Source organism: Falco biarmicus, chromosome 8 (assembly GCF_023638135.1).
Source record: "Falco biarmicus isolate bFalBia1 chromosome 8, bFalBia1.pri, whole genome shotgun sequence".
In the NCBI taxonomy this organism is placed as follows: domain Eukaryota; kingdom Metazoa; phylum Chordata; class Aves; order Falconiformes; family Falconidae; genus Falco; species Falco biarmicus.
Window position 1 is genome coordinate 21,805,011 of NC_079295.1, and position 27,035 is coordinate 21,832,045.

At 47.5% G+C, this 27,035-nt stretch overlaps 1 protein-coding gene across 1 annotated transcript in view; it reads right to left on the reverse strand.

Moving 5' to 3' along the window:
- Positions 1–26,577, reverse strand: part of GAD1 (glutamate decarboxylase 1) — a 35,986-nt gene extending 9,409 nt beyond the window's left edge. The window contains 15 exon segments of the mRNA XM_056350414.1: positions 1,072–1,221; positions 2,841–2,919; positions 6,236–6,300; positions 6,461–6,577; positions 7,642–7,696; positions 7,901–7,980; positions 8,085–8,200; positions 9,598–9,622; positions 9,625–9,709; positions 14,289–14,379; positions 16,898–17,140; positions 17,862–18,020; positions 22,866–22,928; positions 24,762–24,908; positions 26,187–26,577. Of these exon segments, the coding sequence (XP_056206389.1) occupies positions 1,072–1,221; positions 2,841–2,919; positions 6,236–6,300; positions 6,461–6,577; positions 7,642–7,696; positions 7,901–7,980; positions 8,085–8,200; positions 9,598–9,622; positions 9,625–9,709; positions 14,289–14,379; positions 16,898–17,140; positions 17,862–18,020; positions 22,866–22,928; positions 24,762–24,831 (1,398 nt within the window). The 5' untranslated portion in view covers positions 24,832–24,908; positions 26,187–26,577.
- Between the last annotated feature and the right edge of the window lie 458 nt (positions 26,578–27,035).

A 27,035-nucleotide genomic window follows, 5' to 3' on the forward strand; every position in this document is an offset into this window, starting at 1 on the left:
GGTGTCTGTAGTCAGCACTTGGTAATTACGACCATAAACAACACACTACACAGCTGCAAGTCACAGCCTGATTCTAATGTGTCATAAGAAGTTTCATGTTGCTGATCACAGTACCAAAATGTTTTATTTTTGAGGAACAACTGAGTCTGGACTGAAATGTGCTTAGCCTGGTAATCAAATCTGTGCTGGTTGCTGAAGTCATTCTTTTAAATGTTTTGTGTTTAAGTGTTGTGTTTCTTTTCTGAAGTACTTCTAGAAACAAATAATGACGACAAAAGTAACTGTATAACTAAAGTTCTGTCACTTTCTTCCCTCAGTCTTCAGGACTAAGGAAATCTGCACAAAAACATCTTTTATCGTCATAGGTTATTTACTATTGCCATCTAACTTTCACCCAAAGTGAAAACTGTTTCATGGTTGTACATTTTGCCATTAGGTTTGATCTCAGTTTCATAAAAATAGATCAGACTGTGGACAGGCTACCATTTTGGCAGCAGAAGAGCAAGAAGAATAGTAATAAGATGACTGCACATAAACAAATAAAAATAAAATGTGTTTTCTCAACTGTATGGACCTTCATCTTGTGAACATACAAGCCTGTATGTAAGCCCATGCTTAAATTCAACCATCCAGGCATATCACAGTAGTACCAGGGAACCATCTGTTAAATCATCAGTTGGGCAAAGCTTCTTAAGAAAAAGGCTTTGCAAACCTGATGCTCAAGGGACCCCTGTAAGTCATTGAGTCTGCTCTGCTGCTACTACAAGTAATCTGTCATAAAATACAAACGTAAGTGTATAGAAAAGACCATTTTGTTGTCCTGTCCTCACAGGTTTTACTGCAGGACTCATCTAGTGATTTACACTTTCTTCTCATTTCCAGCTGAATTTATTGATGTCTAACATTGTTCTACGATTCAAATGGCTCTTTTCTGACAATATGCAGATACCTGTGTGTTTAGTGATTGTAACTACACAAACATTTATGTTAAAAAAAAAGTGTTCCATTACATGAGACTTGTGAATTAAATAAATACATTTCTGATTTTTGAGCTGAACTTTTATTATTTACCTTTGCCTTCCACATCAACCAGAATTTGAAAATGTCCACATGTCGACCACATTGTATCGCCTTATCTCCAGTGTCATAGGATACATCATACTGCTTGTCTTGCTGGAAGAGATAGCCTGCACACATTTGATTGCAGCCTTGGAGTATACCCTGTAATGAAAAACATGTACTTACATGACTTATACGGCATGTGTGCATATGAAACACTATGCATTAATAATACATTAAACATTTATTTCAAACATACACAGAAGAATTGTTCAACGGGCCAAATTATAAAATACTGACCTTATTTTGTAAACCTGAGCTACAAAAATAGTTTCATAACCTAAGGTGGTTCTCTTAGAAGTCCCTGAGTAGTCATACAGTTTTAAACACCCCCACACCAATACCTGAAAAAACATTCTCAGTTTAATTTGGATTCTTAGTTTTTGATACTGAATTTGTCCACTTCACTTTGTAAGGCTATGTTCTTAAGACTTAGATTTTTGATGTGTTAAATTACACTAGAACAAAGCTATGGTCTCTCAGTGCAGCAGATAGATACAGAAAATGAAAGAAAAAAAGTAATTGAAGGCTTCAACTTTATATATTGCCCAGCTTTATGACACTTAACATTAGTGATAAATGCAAGCACAAATGACCTAAACTAGACATTTTTTATTTACAAATAAATATGATCCACAGACCAACAGAAACCTATGGATTACTGGTAAACATCTCTGAAGAAAACTAAGAAGAACAAATTCCTGTATGTTACACAGAAGTCTTACACATGTGATATTTCTAAAATGGTTTGCATCTGCTTTAGAATTTATCAGTGGTTCTTCAAAGAAGCTCAAAGACACCGGTGTATCTGATAAATACAAAAACACCTGTCGAGGTTCTGATATAGTGAATAAAAATTTTTGCCCAAATCCTGCAATCGTCAGGACAATAAGCATGCATATTACTAAATAATGGCTAGTGCTTCCCTCTAGTAGACGTCAAAGTGTTTTACAAAGGGAAATAAGTCTTCAGTTTAGGGACTGGTCACTTGGAAGAGCAATGTCAGACCTGGGGCTGGAACCCACAATTCCTTCATCCCAGTTCCATGCACAGGGACCACTTCTTCAACTAATACCTTCTAGTAGCAACTGACATGCCAGAAATTAGTAGACAACAGAATTAGTCCTATCCACAGATTATACGACTTTTTTTTTAAATCATCTACAGAAAATACCTATAGCTTAAAAGAATTAAGACACAGGTCTTACTTTCACTGATGACAATAAAGAACCTAGGAGAAAGCCCTAAAAACATATATGAAGTCATAATAAAAGCAGCATGTTTTCTTTTCAACAAAACTGAGAAATTTTTAAACCACTGTGTAAGGTAAAAAATTTGGGGTTTATTTAAGCAGTTTAGGCTGTGACCAATTACTAAGACCAAGGGTATATGTTCAGTATATCATAAAAACAACGGGGCAGATGCTCAAGTGAATATGTTAGTATGGCTCTAGTGTTGTTAACAGAGTATGCAAAGATTTAACAGCTAAAGATCTGACCCATCTTGTCTACAGCTTTAACAAAAAAAGCCAAAGAAATAAAAAACCCAGAAAAGATAAAACAACTTCCTAAACACAACATAAATCCACACAATTATTCCTTCCAAAAAGAAGGAAAATTTTGAAATTAAATGGATTTTGCACTGCCCTCTTAAAAAGTAGGGCTTGATATTTACTTTTTTTTTTTTTTTTTAACTGCTTAATTATTAAACATAAGGCAGACCTTTTCCCGGACAAGAATGGCAGAACATTGTAACAACACTCCCATCATCTTGTGTGGATTCCAAGTGACTGAGTTGGCTCTGCAAAAAAATTACACATTCAGATAGATCTGGAAAACAGAAACTTGACCTGAAGCAGTCACCTTTGTTTTCTGCTTTCAGCTGGAAATGTACTGAGTTTTGACCATGATGATTTCACTATAGAGATTATTACTGTCTGAAGTGTCTTCTTTCCCAGCTATACTGTCCAGGACAGGAATTTTTCACATGTTAACATTGCAATGTCAGACTTTTGATTAGTTTATATTATTACTAATACCAGCTAATTAGTGTCAGACTATGCTGGTTAGCTGATACAGCAACTTCATCCCCAGCAGACTCCATTTCTGGAAATAGCACTAACAAAACTAACAAGAACAGTTTGACAGGTTATATCAATTCAAGGTACTGATTGAGGGGGCTGTCAGAGAATTAAGGGAATAATATGAATTCCAGGAGAACAGAGTTCTTCACTGAACAGCTGCTGGAAATGTGGAAAGGAAAGGACAGAACACTGCATGCTCATTTGCTTTCTCAGTTAGAGCCACAAGAGGCCTGTTCTGTACTAGCTTGTCAAGCCCACAGACTGTTAAAAGGCTATAAAACTTACATCACAATCCTACCATTCTGTGTGTAAAGCTTAAAACTTTTTACATGTAAACACAAGTGGATGCACAAGATCACCTAATTTACTAACCAAACAGATGAGATGTTCTGTATTTTTAACGTACTATCCTAGACAGTTTAATGATGATGCTAAAATAAATGTGCCAACATTGCACATCCATTGACCTCTTCACCCTAAGTAATTAATTACCAAATGTCCCCTTGATTCACTGTGTGTTCCAGAGAAGGAAAGTGTGTAATCGTTTTTCACAGACTATGCATGTGTTCTTACAATGTGGTTGAGAGAAAATTCAAAGATATTTCCTCCTCTCTCTTCTACACCCTGCTCTCAGAGGACACGACAACTGTTCCTTTGTTTCGAGCAACACAATGACTGCTTCACCCCAGCCTGAGGACCACCAGTTCCATAAAGATTCCAGGTCAGATTCCAAGCTCTGCCTGCGCTAGGTTAGACCGTAGCACCCCTCAGCCAAAAGAACAGCACAGCCTGCGCTGTACCGGGGAGCTCACCATCCCTCAAAAATCTCCTGCTTAGGCAGTGCAAACCAGCAGGTATATAGCTCACACTTAGGAGGCAAATAGCTTTTAAAAAACTCCATTAATAGTTCAGATGAAGTAGTCGAGAAACAGAAATTTATATAACAGCTCATTTCCTTCTGAGTGCGCTATGGTTTCGGTTTAGCACATTTATTTAACTGTCAGGGTTCCAATCAAAGACAATTTAAAGTCTTTTTTGCAAGGAGCATTAGGTCTATTCTAATATGAAGCCGTCACTCTCCACCTGGCAGCCCCAGCCCGCCTCAGGCTGTCCCACCGTGGCCAGCCCCAGCCCCGTCCCAGTCCCACTGGGGCCCATGACGGGCAGTTACCCAGCATGCATGGGCCCCATCCCATGTCTGAAGATCCACACAACTGATTAGAAAAAAAATAGTATCACGCTGCATGGCCTGCTGCTTCCTGTATTTGCTTAAGATTATGGTCTTAATTAGCACCTCTGGGTTGACCTCAGGTCAAAAGAGGTGTGCTACACCACTGTGACCAAACCCATGTCGCTTAAGGAAATTACATTGCTGACCTCGTATTAGACATGTTGCCATAACATGACTGACTAGCAAATTGGACTGGGCAGAGGTTGGCAATGATTCTGCTTCTTCAGAGTACTCCTGGCACACCACACACTGCTGGCCCTGCGACACGAGGGTCCACGTAGTTTTCCCACCAGTCCTTCCATACATTATTCTTTACCTTGTACTTGTTTTTCACTTACCGTATGGGATGCCCACCACTAGGAAAGTTTGTTTTCCATAAGGAAGGGCATTGCTCTCTGTTGTTTTATGCCTTTACACAGTGCCCACATTCAGCACTGTTGACTCAAGGAAGCAATTTGGTGCTAATTTGAGGTTACATGGGTAGAGCTTGTTTCAAACCTTTTTTGCTTCCCTGAAAGCTGATACCTGCAATGATGGGAAAGTTCTTATGTTTCCAGATCTTCACTTGTTTTCTGATTTTTATTGAGACAGATGGCTTTTTATGATAGAGCAGTTTCAGGGGAAATATAGAGACAAACACACCCATGGGGTTATAAACATGGCATCTTCTACAGACTGCAGCCTTGTCACTGTTGGATATGGGAACAACTGCGCCAAAGCCTGCACATAGGACTCCTCCTGAGCCTGAATTGCAAGGGCTAGGGGCAGGCTCTCACTCTCACTTTGCTGTCACTTCCAACACAAATACCTTGCCTTTTAAATTTGGTTCAGTTAATTATGTAACAAAGGCTGGCTTCTGGTCTCACTGGGCATCTTGGTAACTTGCATTATGTGCCTGGGGGCACACACGCACTCTTTTCTGCAGACTTCATTTGGGCCTCTGCAAGAGTTTTCTGCTTGTTTCATGTAATCCTGGCATGGCACCAACTCATAACACCTGTGCCCTGAGATGTGGTGAGTATCCGTGACTCTTTCTGGCCTCCCTGGAAGTTCCCTCAGTCTTCTGCCTGGCACAGTATATCTGTACTAGCTCTGTGCTGTCATAGTCCTTTCCAGCCTCACAGGTACTGAAATTTGCCCCTAAAAACTGCTATTAATTCAGTCTCTGCCACATGTTCCTCTCTTTCTTGTATACACATACATGTTTGTGTGTGTGTGTATATATATAAGCAATACAAATGTAAGCAAATATTTATGTATTTATAAACTTTCATTTACAGAACACTCATTTGCAAGCAGGACATACACTCTCTATTTTCTGGAAATAACTGCAAACATCTTTCAGGAGAGAATCTCTACAAATTCCCATCACGTCATGGCTTCCCATTATACGTACTCATGCTCAAACACCTTCTCTGGATTCCTCATTTCTCACTGCTCTTCTCAAAGCCCTACATTTCAGAGATTGTCTAGCTCTCACGCTTCACACTTCAAATCTTCCTTCACCCATTCCCAGACTTATGATTCCTTCAAAGCTACGCATAGAACAATCTCCCTTCCTTTTTTGCCAGGCAATATCCTTGTCCTCCTGAAAATCTGCTGAAAACTTACCTTTCACTCAGCTGTACATCACTGTTTTCTTCTGTAGTATTGTTTCACTCTTCCTAGTGTGAACCTTTCTTGCCTGTCTTAATTTAATTTAGTGGCTAAACTCCTGAATGTAGCAAATCCATCTTTTCATAAATTTGTCAAGTGTCATGTAATATTTGATAACAATATTACAAATAAGCACTGCGTAGTACCTTTCTATTCCATTCAATTTATGACGATGCTTTCGGGACATTAAGAGCCCACCTCCCCAGGCAGCCTAGAAGAGAAAAAAAAAAGAGAAGACCCATTGTTTTGGAAAAGCCTAACATGTTGCAACTTACTCAGGATCTAGTAATAAATATTTTAATTCAAGACAAAACAAGTGTAAACAAAAATTGTCTTTTGCCTGAATAATAGCACTTCATTTAGTTACTTACATCTACATGGAGCCAGAGGTTATATTTTTCACATATATCTGCAATCTCCTGTATTGGATCAAAGGCTCCATATACTGTTGTGCCTGCAGTTGCATTTACAAAGAGAGGAATATATCCCTACAATAAAAATAAAAATATTAAATACAAAATCCAACCCCTTTCAGAAAAAAACCAAAATAAGTGAAAATAATGTTTAAAATGTTGCTATCCCATTTTCCAGCCTAAAAGTGGATTTCTTCCCATGTGAAAGGTACATATAAACAGTAAAACCTAACAAATTTTATACATGGTAGGAACAAACTCTGGTTTTACTATACTGTAACTTCACAAAACTAACTAGTCAGAAGATAATATTATTTTGTCTAATATCTTTTACTGAGAAGATTCAAACATTCTAGTGAAAGACTAGTAATAGCCAAGGAGACTTGAGACTTTTAGAGCAATATAAAGGAAAGTTAATTAAATGTGATTGCTAAGTTGTGATTTGAAAGGCTTGAAGTTGTTCCTTTTGTCTTTATCTATTAATAAACAGAACAAAGCAATCAAAAAAGTAATAAATGTGGAACTATCAGAATAAAGTGAGACAACTTTGAATTAGATTAAATAAATGTGAATGGCAATTTCATAGAGTGCCCAAATGTAAAGAAGTTAAGAAATAAAAATATAATCTCAATTGCTCCAACGTTGGTGGGTTTATACAAAATTAATCATTGCATTGATTCAAGAAATAACAATGAATGCCTCAAAAAATTAAACTTACTGGCTATGTGTGCTAAACCTGCAGCCTCACACTTGAAATCTATAGGAATTTTTAGGATTACCATAGAATTTTTTATGGTTTTGACTGAACTTCAAAGTTTGGGGCAAAAGTAGGTTTAGTTTCATGTTTTCATAATTTTTTCCATATGTTTCCAAACAGAAAGCTATCTTTTTAAAGTCATAAAATATAGATATGATTCAAGAGTTTAAAATACCTTGTTTTTAAACATCAAATGAAACCCTAGCAAGACATATAGATAATTCCCTAAACAACACATGAATGTATAATTAAGCAACTGAAAATATTATTATAACATTTATATCATTCTAATGTTCTCTTTTAATGTTAACCCTCAGCCTTCAAAGGGAGAGGTAATTTTACTAAACCAAGCATTCAAGCACTAATTTTAAGAAACACAAACCTTTTGTTTTGCTTCCAAAATTTTTGCCTCCAAATCAGCTGGTATTATCTTGCCTCTGTAATGATTGTAGAAACAGAAAAACAAAGAAAATTAAAGAGTGCATATGGAAATGCTAGCTACAGTTGAAATAATTTAATAGGATTTTCTCAACAGGCCATTAGCAACTTGACACACTGTACTGAACCAGTCCTTAAGCACAATACAACAAATTTAACAGACGAACACATTTAGTATATCAAAACCTTAGCATTCATCCTACCTTTCATTGCATTTTATCAAAATCACATTGTCTGTTCCAAATCCAAGTGCAGCTCCAGCTTTCTTTATTGAGTAGTGACTCTGCAGCAAAACATGTGCACATTTAATGGAGTGGTTGTTTAATGATGAAGCATCTTCACAACATACATCAATAAATTAAGAATTAGCACTGTTATTAAGCTCACATGTTCCGAGGTAAAGAGAACCAGTTTAGGAACTGCAGCCATGCCTTTGGTTTTGACTTCAGGGAAATACTTGTAGCGTGCAGCCATTATGCTGTACATGTTGGAGATAGCTCCTCCTGTGAACGAATAAATGAATGAATAATAAAACAGTGATAATGAGAAAAAACACATATTAGACCGAAGACATCCAAGTCTCATTTGCATTATGCAGTGAAAGTGGCAGTGGACTACGAAAAAATAAATCTCTGAAATGCATGGTCATCTGCCCAAACAGCATAGGGATAGACCCTCTAGAAAGTCATTGCTGACAGTCAGAATTTCCTATCCGTCATCTTTTTCCATCGCTAATGTTTTGTAACACATTCCTAGAAATTTCAGCTTTCACTGCGCTGCTTTTGCATGACAACTTCTTGTTAGCAAGAATAACAGGAACTTAACCAAACTGTCTGAGACTGAAGAAATGCCACGTACTGGATGGATTTATCCCATGTCACTGTAAATACAGAAATAGATCCCTTAAAGGTAGATTTCTACAGCCAAGCTAGTTATTCTAAGCTTCCTTATAGTCTGATAAGGGAAAGAAGCACTTTGAGGGTTATGATTCAGCTAAGCTTTTATGGCACTGACTTTTAAGAATGGGAATTGAGGGAGAGCACCTGTTTCTCTTGTTTACTGCTAAAAAGAGCCCGGGACAATTAGCTCAGCTCTACAACGCAGACCTCAGGATTTAGTAAAGTGAATCTCATCCATAAAGTCTAGGATAACTTCTTCCTCTAACATTTCTTCATCAGCAAGAACACAGAGGATAGGACTGGAGACCAAGTGAGCATTTCCAGATTTTATGAGGGCTGCTCCAAAAGGGGGTGGAATTGTCTTTCATCCTCTAAAACAGGACAGTGTGTCCCCCACACCAAACTCAAAAATCTGGAGTTTTGCTGGGCACCCATGTTGCCCACACATGGGCCCAGGACCTCCACATGGTTTACCAGTCTTTTCTGTCACTGCTGACTGCCTCTGTATCAACTTCATGTGAAGACTTTGTCTTGGTTTTCATACTGGAATCCTACTTGTGAATCCAGTCAGATTATATCCCAGATAATAAGTCTTAGAAAGAGACAGGCAGTCACAGTCTTTTTCTGACTGTGAGCCCAAATCCTCACTGACCATCAAAGAAGTCAGTACCTGATTCTCAAGAGCTATTGGTCGGCAGGAATTGTGGTTGCTCAACACCTCCAGAAATTAAGCGCAAAAAAGGGTGGTTAAATGCCTAACTATACACCAGAGCTTGCAGTCAAGTTTTAAAATGTTGACCAGCCATGATACATAGCCATACTTAAAGATAAGGTTTTTTTCCCCAACTTTTTTGTAGGATATTTAAACAAAGCATTCCTACTTCTAAATATCTGACACACTGCTTTTTGTTGCAGTGATTGTGGGCACTCAGACCCAGCTTATGTTTATTTTAACTTTTGAAGCTTTAGTCAAACTACCAAAATGGAGAGGAAAAACTCACCGGGTGAGAATATTCCATCGCCATCTTATTTGACCATCCAATAATCTCTCTCATCTTTCGAAGTGTTATTTGTTCCATGAGGACAAAAACAGGGGCAATTTCATAGGTAAACCTGCATGGATAAAGAAAAAACAACCCCAAACAAACAAAATCAAATACAGATTCTAAAAACACACAATAAATTCCCAATCTATGATTCTTTGTGAAAATGCTTAAGATTCCTAAAAGTTTTCCTATAAATTGAAGTTCTGATATTGCAACCTTTACCCAAGCAAAAATCCTCAGGAAGACAATACTGGAAATATTGGTCAATGAAAATGGCAGTATTAGCTCTTTTGCAACTTTCTATATAACCAACATAAGACCTAATGCTCACCACCATAGCGCTGCTGACTGCTATACAAGATTGTACTGTAAAAACACTTGTTTGCCAAAGAGCCAATTCCACACTTGTGGAGGGACATGTTGCCAAATCCTTATGAAAACAGTGAACTTCATTGAGCTAAACACATCCATAATTAGAAGTATTGAGCTAGGGCTTCAAAGGCTAAATACAATTAATTATGTGGATTTATTCTGTTGGTGATCTCCAAGGACAACTTATTTCTACAAGACCGTGTGATCAATAACTGTCAAGAGTAATTATGAATGATGATTTTCTAATTACCAATTACCAAAACCAAGTCAGCAGTCAACTATTGTATCCATTTAATGAGGGCAAAAACCATCACATAGTCTGGTAGCCCTGATGTTACATGCAATACATGGATGGAAAGTGACAGCCATACAACCATTTTCGGTTGATACACAGGTAAATTGTGACTTCTAACGAAGTGGTTGCTATGTATGCCAAAAAAAGTCCAACCAAAAACATAAAAGGGAGGCAGGGGGTGGGGGGAAGGAAGCTGAGAGAAACTAAACAATCAGCCTGTGATTTCCGAAGGAATCTGTAAGAATATGACACCCTGACACTTTGGATCTGACTGATGTCTTCCACTTGATTCACCAAAACGCATACGTTGCCACCCTAATAGTAAAAAGATTTTGAGAATAGGTACAGCAGACTAAGGAGATGTGGTGATGAAGAAGGGAATGTGTGCCTGAAAAAGCTTGTCTTTTATTTACAGCTGCACTGGTTAGTTAAAATATTAATTATTTTCTTCAGTCCTTATGTGTCCTTAGTCCATCAGAGAAACACCACCACCACTTCTAAAACACTCCTTTAAGATTAAACAGCATTTGTAATTTAACTGTTGTAATTGCTATTTTCAGAAACCAAAATACTGATTATTTTGCTTTTATTATCATTAGATCTGTCAGAGACAGACAGTTGAGTCCTGATCTGGTTTGTGTGCGGCCAATATTTACAGAGACAAAATTAATAAACCAGTTGGTGTCTGCTAACAGTGGGGAATTTTTTGGTTTGTTTTCAAGCACTGCAAACCTAGGATATATTCCAATCTTTATTTAGGCAGAATGACCAAGTGAAGTCAACAGGAACTTGGCAGTGTATGGATCACTGTAGCCTAATACAAGATACATTTAAGTCAATGTGATTTTTTCCACCAGTTTAAACATTTTGATTTTTGTCCTCAAACCTTGCATACCAATTCCTACATACTTCCCAGAAGACTTAAAGGCTTGTACAAAAATATATATAATGTTAAGCAAGTTTTTTATATATAAAATATCAAGTGTTCACAAGGGGAATTTTTAATGTACTTAAACCCAAGTAAAACACATTTATTTATTCTATTATGTAATTATTTTCCAAGTCTCCAAAGACTGACAAAGAAATAAAAGAAGACTGCAGATGATTGGAAGTGATAAGGCAAATGCAGCTATATTAGATGATGACTAGATTTTAAAAATCACATCTTACTAAAGTTCACTCCAACTTACTTGTTTTAAACTTAAATGATTTTGAAAAATTCAGTTAAATGCAGAAAATGTGCTTGGCCTGGAAAGAACTGTCTGACTTCAGTCCTGACAAAAAACGCTGGTTAGATTTTTCATACAGTCACAATCTTGACAGGCATTTGTACAAATGAACTAAACCAGTCATGAGTCTCAGCTTTTTACTAACAAAATAAATGAATGGGTTTTTTGGTAGTGGCCAGTGCTGGCTTAATTCTGCTCTCACCAAGAGGCCAAATCATTCTAGCTACCTGTTCTCCTGTTTGCCAGTATGTAAAAAGCATTCTAAGAATAAATGTAAATCATTTTACATCATTTGTCTACGTTGCATTTTCATAAGCATAAATGCATAATACTGAAAATACCAACATAATTCTCTCATCTCAGCTAACAGCGGGCATAAAGAGAACTTCCAGATAATATTATTGCTTTTTAACCTCTGCTGGCTGCTGCATGGTGAGCAAACACCCTCTATTACAGATCCCTAGAGCTAGATAAATAACAGCATCTTCTGAAAATTCCACCCTAAAGGTCTTATGATTAGTGATTGAGCTATGAATAGCACATTGATACAGTATTTCCAAGTCAGTGTGGGAAGCTTATTATGTTTAATTTAATACATTTTCTTCACAGTGACATTTCCTAATGCCGATTTAAAATTTTAAGAGAGTACAGATGAATGAAAACATATTTTTTAATTGTTATCAAATACGTTAAGTATTATTTATAGGTAGAAAAGAAAAAATGGCAAATGGAAAACATTCCCTATCATAATCCAGTGTTACTGTCACTTGTTTGTTACATGTTTGTATAGTTGTGATAGGTTAGAACTGTTTCTAGATAAGGGTCAGAACCTGCACTTCTGTGCTGAAACACCGCTCAAAACAAATACGTTCCCCAGAGCTCACAGAGACGATGTGGTTATTTTTAATAACCTCTTCTGTCAGTTCCTTGAATTATATGTTACAAACATCTTGCTTTAACATTACTTGCAATTACTGTGTTATTTGAAAGCATATAATATTGACCTTGGTTTGCTTAAAAAAAAAGAGAGAGCAATGTATTATTTTGCATTTGCTAAACTTCATACAAGCAAATAAATATTCAATTTTCATGCTTACAGAGAAATATTTTCAAGATAGGTTCTGTTTAAAGTATAAATGGATCAGAAACTAGCTTTACAGAACTAGCTATTTAACAATAGACTTTTAAAACCAAATGAAAAAGCAACCTCATTTAAAAAAGAAGTTACTCTTTCAAAAGTGAAAGTGATGTTCTTAATAATGACAGTAATGTTTCATAATACTCTCACAGTCTGCCACACGACTGAATTCTATTATGTCCTATCAGATTTGCGCAATTTCACCAATTACAAAAGTATAATTAAGCTAGGATAAGTAAGTTAGCCAAAGGAAAAGGAGCTTGCGAAGAGTGACACACTCTGAAGAATGTTTTTGTCACAGAGGAATGATATTTAAGCAAAGTTTTCTTTTAGAAATGTAATCAGATTTGTTTTCATTTTTAATTGTGTACCAAGAAAAAAAACACCCCAAAACCAAGCACTTTGCAATACTTGTTTTATGATTAAAATATATGTTGCTGGTGTTTCTTCCCAATCAGCCTTTAAATCTGAATCTCTCATACCAATTTTTAGCAGAGACTAATTGAGAAGATGATTATTACAAAGAGCAAGCTGGTTTTGGCTGGAGCACCTTATTTATTTTTCTGTATTGCCAATGTCACAAAACAGGCACAGCTCGTAATCAACATAGAGCTTCTAGTAATCAGCTACACTTAATGAACCATATCCTCATGGATAAGCCAGTTAAAATATTGTTCATTTTCCAGTCTGCAGATATAGCTCCTACGTTCTGCAAATTAGCAACAAACTACTCAAAACAGAGGTAGCTTTGGAGTTTAAATACATCCAATGCAGAACTAAAGCAGAACAGCCTGTTACCTGGTGAGTATTTGGACTCCCATCACACTTTTTAGCATAAACGAATCAATATATAGATAAAAACTGGCTAGAAGGTTTTTTGTTTGGGGGCGTGAGGGATGTGTTCATTAATTACGCTCTGTTGCAAAAATTCAACATAATACCTTACATTTACATCTAGCTTTTGTTAATTTTGTGTTCAAGAAAAATTAGGAAAAACTTCCTCATTGATATGTTCTAGATGTAAAATTTTACTTTTTTCTACTTCCATTTATTTATTTAAACACAACTTTAATGAATTACTAATTCCTTCATTATCATCAAATTAATTTTCAATGTTATGTTTTTAACCACCCTGAAGCCACCCAGAAGCCACTTTTTACCAGCACCTGAACAGGAGCAGGTGATGCCCTAACCCTGCTGCCTCTGGAGTTAACAGGAGAAAAGACAATAAACTTCTACGGTTTGTATTCTAGTGTTCATATATGGATAGAGGCATAATTATTCAATCTAGAACCAAAGCTTAAAAAAAAAAAAAAAAAAAACACACACAAAAACACAATCGGTCAAAGTTAAAGGAGAGTGATCCAAGAGAAGAAAAATAATTTCAAGTTATTTTGTTGGAGTCATCGTGTCTTAATTAGCTCTGGGGTATTTGCATTTCTATTTGGCAGAAATGCCAAACTGTTCAGCTTTACTTAACCGTTCTCACTGCACTGCCGCCACACCAAGGAAGACATGAGGAGCTAAAGACCTTCATTTAAAGCCGGACCCTACACAGGGCTGGGCCAGCGCCCCCTGCCCCGCCGGGCGGCCCCTGCCGCACTCCGCTTACATGTTGGTGTTAGCGGTGGATGTCAGCCACTCCCCCGCCAGGCCGATGATGTCCAGCCCTGTGGACAGCTGGTTGAAAAAGCGAGGATGACCTGGAAATAGAATTGAGAGCAACTCAGCACCGCTCCGGTGGCACCGCTCCGGTGTCGGTCCCACCCGCCCCAGCGCCCCGGAACGGCCCGCGCTAAGCGGCGCCCACCGCTGCCTGCTTCGGAGCCTGAAAACCCGCCTTGGAGGGAGCTCCTGTATGCAATCACCGGCCTTTACACGAACAGGGAAAGCCTCGAAAGCCTCAGCGCCGGCTGAGCCTTAAAACACCTCCGGCACGTGCGCTGGGGCTAGCCCACCCCCAGAGGCCCTCCGCGGGGCGGGGGGCGGCGGCCGAGGGGGGAGCTCGCCAGGGACCTCCTGCAGGGCGGGGACATCTGCACCTGCGGGGACAGGGGAGGGGGCTCACCCCCGGGAGCGGGGCTGCGGGTGGGGGCAGCCCGGGGGTGCTGGGCGGACAGTGCTCCCTGCCGCGGGACCCCCGGCAGCCCCCGGCGCGGGCGTTCTCCCCGCGTGGTTGCAGAGGGTTCACCTCATACACAAGGGCTTTGCCCTCAGGCCGCAGTCGATCGTATTCCTGTGCTTCTGCTAAAGTTCCTTTAACAACTTCACAAGCCGGACTATCGGGGTCTGCTTTTTCTGGCACCGAGAGAGGAAATTCCCAACAAACGATGAGGGGCTTCGAGGGGAGGGGGAGGTGGCGCCGCTTAGCCCTTATCTCTGCCCTCCCGGGAAAGGACACGCTGGAAATACACCGGGAGCACAGACAGGCCGAGCGGGGGCTTCAGCGCTCGACGCCCGGAGCGACCCTGTCACGTCGCATTTGGCTCAACGCGGGGGACATCAGCATCTTCTGACATAAAGAAATAAATGCGGTTCTGCTCCGAGCGGTGTCAGCGGGCAGCTTTTGGAGGCGTGACTCGCCGGCGCGGCCGCGTCCCGCAACGGGCAGAGCCGGCGGCTGCCGCGGACACGGGCGGGCTGCTCCCGGCGGGGGCGGGCGGTTGGGGCTGCGGCCCGGAGCCCCACGGCTCAGCCGTTCGCTTGGCCGGCCAGTGCCGCCCCGCCGCGCAGTTGTAACAGTCATTCCGCTGACCTCCAGCAGCTGTCAGAGAGCCTGCGGGTTCCTGAGGCTGGGCTGCCGGTGCAGCCCCGCTGGCTTTGGAGGGAGCTTCGCCTGGAGAGGGAACGTGGGACCTGGGGACCCGGGAAGCCAGGGCATGTGTCCTGGGTCGCCACAGGGTCCGAGCAGCTCTTCTTTAAAGCCGCACCCGGTACTGCTTCGAACAGAGCTGGTGTCTTATCGGATACCTCTCAGCTCCCGGGGACAGGTCCTGCCGGTCCCGCAAAAGCTCCGGGGGAGGTCGAGGTGAGGGGAAGAGCTTGCTCGACATCCCGGCTCAGTGCATAGTGGAATGCCGGTGCAGGCCCACAACCACAGCGCCTCCCGCTTTGCTGCTGGCCACCTGTTCCACAGCCCACGGGGCCGGGAGTGAAATACACTCCCTTTTGATTAAGGGCACAAAAAATAAAAATATGCCCCAACACTCTTGAATAAATCAAGCCACCGTGTAAATGGGAAAAGACAGGAAACTAACTGCCACATTTGTTGTCAAGATCTTGTTCCTTGAATGCACTGCGCTGGGTTTTCACAGCTGCATGACTAAACAGAGCAGAAACTTGCGCCCCGTCCTTAGGAGCTATTGCTCGCAGCTGCCTAGCCAGAGACTGGCGAGAGCATCCCTCCAGACCTCCAGCAGCTTCAGCTCCGCGGGGAGGCCCCCACCCCCCCACCTGCCCCGCCGTGCCGAGCTGAAGGGGGCAACTCGCCAGGCAGCGTTTAGCAGCCCTGAAACGCTGGAGCAAGACTGGGGAGAGAAGACACGGCCCCTGCTCCCTTACTGTTCCAGTTCCTGACCTGCTTGGATAAGTACAGCAGGCAGGGCTTGTGGCCAGCCAGCTTTCTGCTGATACAGATGTAAAACGTTCCAGGCCAAAACAGCCTGAAAGAGAACAGACTTTGCTCTGGAGCCTGGCTACAGCTCACCCGGTAAAAGGAGCGATTATAAACGGGCATTGCTAGCCGATTCGGAGGGACCTGGAGAGGCAGGGCTCTTGGCTAATGGACTGAAATCCACAGGGTTCCTCTACTGATGATTCCTAGGATTTCAGTCTCTTTTTCATTAAACGTCTGGTGAACATAAAGAAGAAAAACTGCAAATTCAGTGTCATTTATGCCCTCATTTACCTAATGATATTGCTCCCCGGGGATACCTACAGCTCGCATTTCATCAAGTGAAAGAGATTACGTCTTAAAAACTTGTTTCTGGGCGCTGCAAACAGCACTGAGCCCGCCCCGCCAGGGACGGATGCCACATCAGTAACGGAAGCTTCTGAGCAGAGACACTTCCAACGCCCGCAGCCGCGGAGCCGAGCCACCAGGGAGGCAGGGCAGGGGCCGTAGGCTGACCTCCGTGGGCCTGAGCCGGCTCCCTTCACCTTCACCGGCGGCCAGAGAAAAGCCCCATGAGAGACCCTCCAGAGTCGCATACGGGAACCTACCTGTCCTCACACCGTATTTCAGTGTGTCCCGACAGTCCACCAGGATCTGCTCCAGGGACTCGGGGTTGTCCGAGAGCTCCAGGTTAAAGCCCTCCATGCCCTCCAGGAGCTGGTGCGGGTGGTGGAAGTCCAGCACTTTGGTGGACCTGTCAAACGTCTTCCTCACGTAGTTGAGGAGGATGTCCACGACCTCCAGCAGGAACTGCATGGTCTGCTCCTCGCCATTCTTGGCGGGCAGCAAATCTGCGAGGCAAACCAGCTGTCAGCGCTTTCTTTGGGAGCGAGAGGTGAGCCGCGGCCCCGGTGCAGCCTGGCTGTAGCGGGGCAGGCGCCCAGCCCCGGGCCGCCCCGCTCGCTGCCGAGCGAAACCCGCCGCGGCCGCCGGGGGTCCCGGTCCCTCTCGCCCGGTGGGGAACGGCGAGCCCAGGTCTCCCACGGGAACAGCGGGGCCACCGCCGGGGCAGCCCGGCCAGCAGGACGCGCTGCAGCGCCAGCGGTGTGCGGGGGCCCTCCCCTCCCGCAGGCCACAGGCACCCCAAACCCGCACCCGCCCTCTCCTGCAGCGCTCCCCTCCCCTGCCCCACAGAGATGGAGTTCCCATCCTCACCTTCCTCGTCAATGGCCCCGCACCAGCGACCACAGACCGGTTCACTGCTATTTTACGGAGGAGGAAATAAAACAGAAAATTCCTGTGCTCCCGGAGGCTGGACCTGGAGTGACCCCGGAGGAGCGGCTGGGGCTGAGCTGCAGAGGGTCAGCCCTAAGTACGGAAAACTGCATTTCGGGAAACCTGTGCACATCGCCAGTGGGGCTCTCAGCAAACACACACGCTCACAAAGCTTCCTTCAAAAACAGCCAAGCAAAAGCACGGTCTGAACGTGGCCGCCCTTCCAAGGGAGGCGAGGGCAGACTACAAAGGGATGTGGCCGAGCTGGAGCAAGCAGAAGCTGTAAAGAGCATTTACCTCTGGCATACAAATTGGAGAAGTCTGTCTCGGTGCGCCGGAACCTGGATCCCTTCTCGCTGTTCTCGCATGTCAGCAGGCTCTTGGAGGACTGCCTTTCCTTCAGGGAGCTAACGATCCGGCCCTTGTCTTCCAGGCTGTTGGTCCTTTGCAGGAACCCTACATTGTTATTGCAAGGTGCACAGGTCAGAGTTTTCTCACTTCCCAACATGTTTAGAAATATCTAAAGCTGCTCTCCAGCCAACAGTTCAAAGCAGTGTTGGCTCTGGATCTGACTAATGAGGTCAGGAATAAGAGTATTTATGGGGATTATTTGCCTCCAGGAGGGAGAGCTCAAAATGCCATCAACTGCAAAAATGCAGCCATGCAAAAAACAAATTTTCATCATTTAGTGCAGTGGTAAATTCTTATTAAGTCGATCAGACAGATTCCACTTCAGTAATCAGCCAGTGGAAGAGAGTTCAGGATGAGTCAATGCTATTTCAGCCTGCAGGCGAAGTTTATGGACCTAGCAGACAGGGGCAATGATGTATGATTAAAATCAGGGCCACTTTCAGTTCTCCTCGTGGTGCTCTCACGCACAAAAGGCATGAGAACAAGCAGCCACTCTGGAGCAGCCGTCCCAGGAGCGCCAGAGCTCCGAGGATACCAGTAGTGCCCATCAACCCCGCCTTCCTGTCATCAGTACATACCAGCATGTGTCTGGGAGATGCAGATTTTCCACCTGGAAAGATGCTTCGATACTAACACTAATCATCCCCAGGGGTCTCAAGGAGCTCTGCTCTCACCGGAGACGCAGCCCTGCAGCCAGGACCCGATCACAACCGCTGCTATGTGCAACGGCAACAATAACCCACACACCCCCCAAGAATTACAGAGGTGGGCACCACGCAGGGCCCGTGGCGAGTAAGTGAACCCATCTACTTTAACAAGGCAGGGAGAACAATTGATTTTCAGGATTTGATCCATTAAATCCATGCCCGCTAAAACATGCGTAGTGTTGGGCTTTTCGTTATTAACGAAGGCATCGGATTTTAACCTCCCAGGCTGCAAAGAGCACGCCTGTGTGTTTGGAGGAGACAGTGCCGCAGCGCCGGCCTCCTTTTGCCTTTCTTTTGTTTTAAAGCAAGTAACAATTGAAACCAACGCTTGTCACGGCCAGGGATATCCGCCGGAGAGGAAGACTTGGCAAGGAGGAAAACCAACGCCGACCCTTTGCTCACCCGCGTCCTCCGACACCGCTTCCCTCCGGCGCCCTCCGCTCTCCGGCCGTGAGTCCCCGCTCTCCGGACTCCCGGACCCCCGACAGCGAACCGGGAGTGCGGCTCCTGCCGCTGGGCGCCCACTGCCGGCCTGCCCGGGCCCCCTGCAGCCTGGGCAGGCCCCGGGGGCCCATCGCCGTGCGGAGAGGAGGGAGCGACGCAGAGCCTCTGGGCCAGTGACTCCCGGCGCGGTACCCGTGCCCCAGACCCGGCCGCCAGCCTGACAGTCCCGTAAGAGCTACCCAAAATGGAGCCCCCAGCCTGCAGCCGCTTCTGCACCAGTCGGGCCCCCAGACCAGTCTCCAAGAGGGCTGTTCGCAGGCAGGTTTGTCGAGCCCATCCTTTCAGTGAACACGTTTTGCCTTTTAACGTTGATCTACTAATCAGTTTCTTTCCATTATATTCTTAGGAATACGAATTATATGAGAAATTTAAAAAATATTTAAGGGAAACTCTCTTCGTGCATAATTTAGGGGTAGCCGTCCAGGAACACTGCCTTTTTTTTTTTTTCCAGTTTTAGTTTTGGTGTCGTTACTTTTAACGATTCTTGCTGCAGTGACCAGCTCCTGCAACAGCTAGTGCTGTCTCCCGCTCACGAGGTGGAGCAACTGATACTGGGGCAGGTGCCGTCTAGACTAAATTCCGGCGCGATCCTCTTTCCCCAGATCCTGTGGCTTCATTTCGCTTTATCTTCTTTCTTCTAGGCTCTCGGTGGCGATGCTCAGCGGGAAGAGTTACGTGACAAGAGACGTCTGCAAGAGCAGCGGCCCCCCTGGAGCCGTGTCCCCATCCCCCGCCCCACGACGGGCGGAGATACACAAACAAACAACAAAGCCCGAAGGGAGGAACCTGCTGCCGCCCGGCACCGGCTCCTTCGGCCGCGGAACGCACCGTGCGCCCCGGTCCCTCGCCCACGGCGACCTGTGACGGTCCTGCCGGGCCCCGTAGGTGGGGAAGCCCAGCAGGGCAGCGGCCCCCCCCCCGCTCCGGGGCTTCAGGGCCCTCCCCAGCCCCGCTCCCGGGAGGGCGAGGGACGCTCCCCGGCGCCCACCCGCGTCCCGGGATGCGGGGAGGCGCGGCAGCCTGCCCTCCCGGGCTCCTTCCACGCCGAGGGGAAGCGCAGGACTGCAGCAAATCTTCCATCCGTATCCCATGCGAAAAGCAAAGCGGCGTAGGAGAGATCCAGCGAGCAGCGGCGCGTGAAATAGCGTCCGCGCTGCTTCTCCCGCAGCGGCGGAGAGCGCAGCCTTTCCCCGCAGCAGCAAGTGCCTCCCCGACAGGTATTTTCATCGATGCGCTTTTAGAGACCGGGTTTTTAAAAGCCGAGTGAGACCAGACTGGCGCCGGAGTCCCTCGGTCCCCATCGTGGCCACAAACCCGGCGTGATTTCACATCAGGCTTCGCACAAGGCAGGCGTGTGACCCCCCGCGGGGACCGCAGCTCCCGAGGCAGGGACAGACCTGCCGGGTCCCGGCCCGTGGCCGCCGGTCGACGCCGTCGGTGGTGGCTGCAGGAGACCCTGGTTCCCTCCACGGCAGGGGGTCTCAGCACCGCCTACGTGGCTCGGCAGCATCAATCCCCCTGACTCCGGAGACAAACTGATGTTTCTGACTTACACGGCTCCTTGTGAAAGCCCACTCTCCGGCGCTGCTCCTGGGCAGGGGATCATCAGCTGGCCGGGGCCAAACAGCTGAAGACGCACCTGAGCAATTTTACTACGTCGAGTATTTCCGCTGATGCCGAGCAAATGTTAGCAGGATCGGTCCCAGCAGCAATAATAATTGCCGAGGTGGGAGTGAAAGGTGTAGCATGCGACTCCAGACACAGGGGGAGATCTGCCCGTACTTCGCCTGTGTGACAGTTCATTAAACCCCTTTAAAATATGTTCTCTTTTTTAAAGTATGTGCAGAGACGAAGAGCGGGGGGTGGCAGCGGCAGGGCTCTTTTCAGACGGTGCCTTTCAACCAGAAAGGAAAGGAGCTAATCCTTAAATCGCTCAGTTGTTTGAGAAGAAATTAAATACATCTTGGATATGTAATTACTGAAAACGTCAAACACATAATATACAACATAGGTGGAAGAACCGACTCGTTCACGACCTGCCTTTTCTCTCAGCTCAATTCTTATTTAAAGTTTGCATTCAAAACAATTCCGCGGCGCCTGGTTTACTATCGCTTTGTGACAGCACAGTATTTAGGGTCCGAAGTGACGTTTTGTGAAAGGTAAGGATAAGGGGGATATCTTATGTACTAGTCAAACGTCAACTTGTTTGGCATGTTTAACCAAGATTCTTGGCAACATCAGTACTTCATGCTATATATTTACCGAAGGCAACCTTCCCTCTCTTTGTGCGGGTGCTAGATTCGAGTGGGAGGGCTCACACGAGCAAGAAGAGTGGTCGCCATCGAATCCGATTATTCCTAATCACCATCACTATTCAGGCTATATTTTCCGTATGAAACAGAAAAGAGCCAGAAAAGGAAAATCGAGCACCGAACCTGAGCCAAAACTACATCAGCCCCGCTTGTTCTGAGCTCCCTTCACAAACCCTCCACTACACTCTCTTTTGCCTTTCTCAAATCCAAAATGGTGGGATCTTTAATTTTCAGTGTATTTGATCTCACCGAGAGACGCTGCGACGTCCCTCTGTAACCCTGGTAGTCTAGCAACACGGAGCAAGCCTAACGGTGCGTTACTTTATCAGTTCTGCTTGCCGGGCTAAATTAAAATGATGATGAAAAAGCCCATCGCTCCAGCCACTGAAGGGACTGGTAGGGAAACGGTCCATTAAACTCAGATCAGGAGCTATTTATAGAACTAAGCGACTACTCGTTAATGTCGCCTGCGGGTACCAATGAATTCTCTAATAGACACAGGGCTAAACATTCACACCCTGATTCTTTTCCAGTCCAAACTTCCAGGTGACAAAACGTTTAGTGAATGAGCTTCGACTCGGGCAAGTAGGGCAAGAGGTTTAAAAATATCGTTGCTTTGACAAAAGGCCTGTTTCTCCCAAGACATAATTTCCCATCCCCCAAAAAAGCAGTAGCCGGGGGAAATGGGACATGATTTCAATTCATAAGGGGCACGGGCTAGGCTGAACGATTCTCCCCGTCAGAAAATGAAGATTTGACTGTCTCCAAAAGCGAAGGCACCACTGAGAAATCTGGAGAAGGAAGACAGCTTGTTATCTGCAAATGAATCTCTTGCTATAACGTTGTGATCTGATTGTGCATTTGTTTTCCTTCCTGCATTTCATGTGCCTGCGCGCTGACTGGCTGCCAGCGCTATCTTACCAGCGCAGCAAGCTGACGAATTGCTCTTTAATAAGGCTCTCGTTAATCTTTTTCCCCCAGGAGATCCGTATTTTCTAGTCAGATAAGGTTGAAAAATTTCAGACAGGGAGAGGCGGCCAACCCCCCCGCCCGTTCCTCCTCACCGCCGGCCTCCCCGGCGGGCCCTGCGCTCCCCCCGCCGGGGGCGGCCAGCGCCTGCACGCCCCCGGTTATGGCAAGAGATGCAGCGGGGCCCGCGGCCGCCGCAAGCCACGGGAGGGCCGGCGGCGGGGCCGGGGCCGCCGTGCAGCCGGCAGGGGGCGCCCGAGGCCGCCGGCAGGGGGCGCCCAGGGCCGGGGCCGCTGGCCCGGCCCTGCTCCCGCGCGCCCCTCGGGCTCGGTGAGTCATGGCGCGCCGCCAAGCGCGGCCGTGTGGGGTGCCGTTCGGCGGGGCGCGGCCGGACTTACCGCAGATCTTCAGCCCGATCTTCCTGGTGCACCCGTGAGCCACGCCACACCACGAGTCGTAAGCTGGAAGAGAGGGCAGAGTGGTTCCGTTGGGGCGGCGGACCCGGCCGGCCGTCCCCTCGGGCCCCCCGCGCAGCCCCACGCCGGGAGCGACAGCGGCTTCCCGAGCCCCGCGGCGCCGGAGCGTGCCGGGCGCGGGGCAGCTGAGGCTCGGGTGACAGCGAGGTGACGCGCTGGCCCGCCGAGAGGAGGGGGAAAGCGCCTCGGGACCCGAACGTCTAATAATTTACTGGCGGGGCTCCAGGGAAGTGGCAGCTTAAAATAAAGTGGTGTGAAATGGGGTCACCGAAGACTTCGGGAATTAATTGGGTGAAAAATAGTATTTGACTAGATGACCAGACCTGCATGACCGAGCCTCGCCCGCACTGACGAGCCTGCGACAGCTGCACTAGGGACGCTCCCGGCCCGGTCCCCGCCCCGGAGCATCGCTGTGCGCCCCGCGGCCCGGCCCATTCTGTGGCGGCCCCGGGCCCGGCAGCCCTTGGCCAGCCGGCCCTGCACGCCCGAGGGCACGCCGGGAGCGACCGCACCGACGGAGGGGGCAGGCTCCTTCCCAGCCGCTGTGAGCCGCGGCCATCGGCCCCAGTGGAGCTCGGGGAAAACGGGGAGCCAAGTCCGGGGCTTAGACGCTCGGGGCACCGGCCTCGGCTCAGAGCGCAGCCGAGCCCCGCCGGCCCATTGCCGGCGGCAGCCGTAGGGCCGGCAGCGGCCACGGGGGACCCCCTGGCCGGTGACCGCATGTGTGTGTGCGGGGGAGGGGGGAAGGCGGCAGAGGCGCTGGGACGGGGGCGGTTCACCCGGCGAGGAGGGCAGCGGCCGGGCCCCCGAGGAGGGCGAAGCGGGGGGAGCGCCCAGGCGCTCCCGGCCAGGCGGAGGAGCTCCGGGCGGGCGAGGCGGGTGCTGCTGTCAGAGGTCATCTCATTTTTAGCTGCGTGGCCGGTTAATTCGATTTCTGCATGTGACACCTCAGCCAAAGGCAGCCGTGCCTGTCACCCCCGCCTGGAACAAGACCCGGGGCTGCCGTTCGCCCCCTCCCCCGTTCCTTCTACTTGCAGAATAATGACAATAACGGCTTCGATGTTCGTGCCTTGTAGCCCTTTCAGGGTAAAAGCTATTCCCCGCTTTGCTGTGCCTGACAACCTTTCATTTCTTACTGCTGCCCGCTCTTTGTCTCTGATGCGTTACAGCATCGAGCCTCTTATAAATTTATTTTCAGTTAAGCGACGGTCTGAAGTGCCTGGCAGGGCTATAAACTGATTCTCTATCCACCTGCAGCAGCCTCTGCTTCCCACTCACACCTCAATAACTCAAGGCGAATTCAGAGCAATTAGGAATGTAAGGCTTTGAAAAGCTACAATTAGCATCCAAATTTCGCTTGATTACAGGCTTCAGCGTAGGCTGAAAGGAAGCTGCAGCATTAGCATTTATAAAATGTAAGGGGGGGGCGGGGGCCGACACATCCGCTTTAAGCCACTGGTGTACTTCGCCCTTTAACTGATTCATTTTCTCCACACCCCTTACAACATCCCGATTTTTTGGCTATCTGGGGGTTCGATTTATTGTCTAAATCCCTCAAATGTGGCTGGAAGATAAAGACGGCGCTGGCCGCCGAGGTGGGCTTCCCCCCCGCCCCCCCAGCGTTTTGTTCGCCACGAACCAACCTCTCCCGCTCCCACCAGAAAGATGGTTTCTTTGTGTAGACCACTTTCCGCACCTTGCTTAATGGCGCGGAACAGGGCTACATGGATTTACCGTTTCGTTTCGAAATCGGTCTTTCCACGCCTAGGTGGAGAAAACCTCCAAAACACTTTAAACGAGGAAAATAATAAAACCTACCTGTGGGCCGTAAATTAGTTGGGGTGGGGTCCGGAGCGTCGTTGGAGGACGAGGGAGCGGAGGAAGCCATCCCTTCAGAAAAGCTCCTGTCCCCGGAGCCCGGCTTTTCTCCGATATTCCTCTGAGGGCTGGGCAGCAAGGAATTTGCTGGAAGGAAGAAAAGGCGGTTTTAGTGGTCCGGCCTCCTGGAGAACCGCACAGGAGTCCCGTCCGGAGGCCGGCAGGCTGCAGCCCGGCATGAGCGGCGGCGGTCCCGGGGCGGCGGCGGGGTGTGCAGCGGCCGGGCAGGCGGGGGCGGCCGCGCCGGGGCCGCGGGGCCAGGCGCAAGCGGCGCGCCAGGAAAATGCCTCGACAGGCTGAAGAGCAAAATCGTCCCTTCGCTGGATACCGAGGCGCTACCCCCGCGCCTGAATGACGGATTTAGCGGAGCGTGAAGTCTATCGCAATTTTATCGGTGGCCGCTGAGCAGGACAATTATGCGGCTCGCGTCAAATGGCAACCAACATGCAAAGCGGGCTTCGAAATTACTAGCCCAAACGACCTACAGTCCCAAACGGAGCCCGTCTGTGCGTTATCATCCGAGCCCCAAACACACGCCAGACTAAGCGTTCAGTAAAGACCGACAGACGAACCCCGCCACCACAAAGCTGCATTTTGCCCAGGTCCGAGGACAGGCACCACACGTGTATTTGCACGCACACGTTTCAGCCAAGCGGGACCAGTACGTGCTCCGGCGCTAAGCAGCGCTCTCCCGTGCCCGCGCTTGCTTTAGCGGCACAAATGGCAGGAGAAGGCATGTCTGTCTGGGGAAGGAAGGTGCTGACCAGCCCTCGCTCCTCGCCAGATGTTCGGCTCTTTCCTGGCGGACACGGTGCTCCGATAACCAATACAGGGTCGCTGATCGAGAATTGCCGGGTCAGTGCCCCGCTCGTCTCTTTGTCCCCACGGCTACCTGTGATTTATTTTTTTCCCCTTGTAAAGAAAATGAAGGTCGCGGTAACGAACGAACGCTTTCTTTGTTAGCGGCTTTTTCCGAGTCGGTAGCTACCGATTCATTTCTACTGATGGGCGGATTTACGCCCGCGTGTAAACGCAACGGATCAATGATTTCAATGGAGAACAGGTATATCACTTTTTAAAAAGGAAAGAGAAAACAACCATAAAGCAGAAGAGATTCTCTAGACAATGCCTGGAAGTGAAGTAACAGGTTAACACAATGTCTAAGGCGCTGGCTGTCTCAAAATACCCGTTATCCCTCTATAGGTACGACAGCGACCAAAGCCGATTTTGGGGGGGGGACGGGGGGTGGACGGACGGACACGGACGGACGGACGGACGGGGGACACAGAAGGACACACGACTCCAGATCCTGAAAGAGGTTCCCGAAGGTTTGAAAAAATAGGATGCTGGTTAGAGGAGACTTACCGAGGGGGCGAGCGGACACTCTTACTGCCGGAGTCCAGGCAGGCAGGGCGACTCCAGCCTGGGAGCGACCCGCCGCTTATAAACTCTGCCAGAAACGACGTCGGAATATCAATCGCGCCGCGGAATTTAATGCGAGATGACCTTTTTTTCCAGAAGTGCTCGGATTTGCTTTTTCAAAAGCGTGAATCGCCGGTTGATCTGCTTCGACGCAGGCATGAGTCACAGGGCTGCCGCCACCCCCTCCGCGCCGCTCCTCACGGGGGCTGGGGACAGCTGGGGCGGCCGGCTGGGGCGGGGAGGGGCGGCCCACCCGGCCCCGGTTGCCGCCGCCGGTCTGCTTCGCCCCGGGGCGGCGGGTCTGGCACCCGCGGCGGATGGGGCTGCCCAGCAGCGGAGGGGGCGGCACCCCCAGTCAGGGGTTTCTGCCCTGCACGTCTCTCGTTGAGTGCCTTGGGCGGACGGCGCCGGAGGCTTTCCCTAGCCAGCACCGGCTGGCCCCGAGGTCGCCGGCTGTGCGAACGGGCGGCACGGCGCCGCACACACAGGCGCACCAGGTCCAACTCCCGCTCCGGCCGGCCCCGCGGCCCCGGCACTCCCCTGCGCGCCACGAATGAGCCGGGCGGGGTCCGCGTGAACAGTGGCTTAGCAAAGCCCCCCCACAACCCCGCAGCCCCTGCCGAGGCTGGCCGTGCCCCGCTGGCTCGCCCCGGCGGCCCCGCTGCCGGCACCGCCCGCCGCCCCGCTCTCCGCCAGAGGGTGGCAGAGGCCCAGGCACCGCCGCGGGAACACCGGCGTTCTTGCCCCTTGCCCTCGGCGTTGCCGTTAGATTACGGGTTTATAGCAGACGTC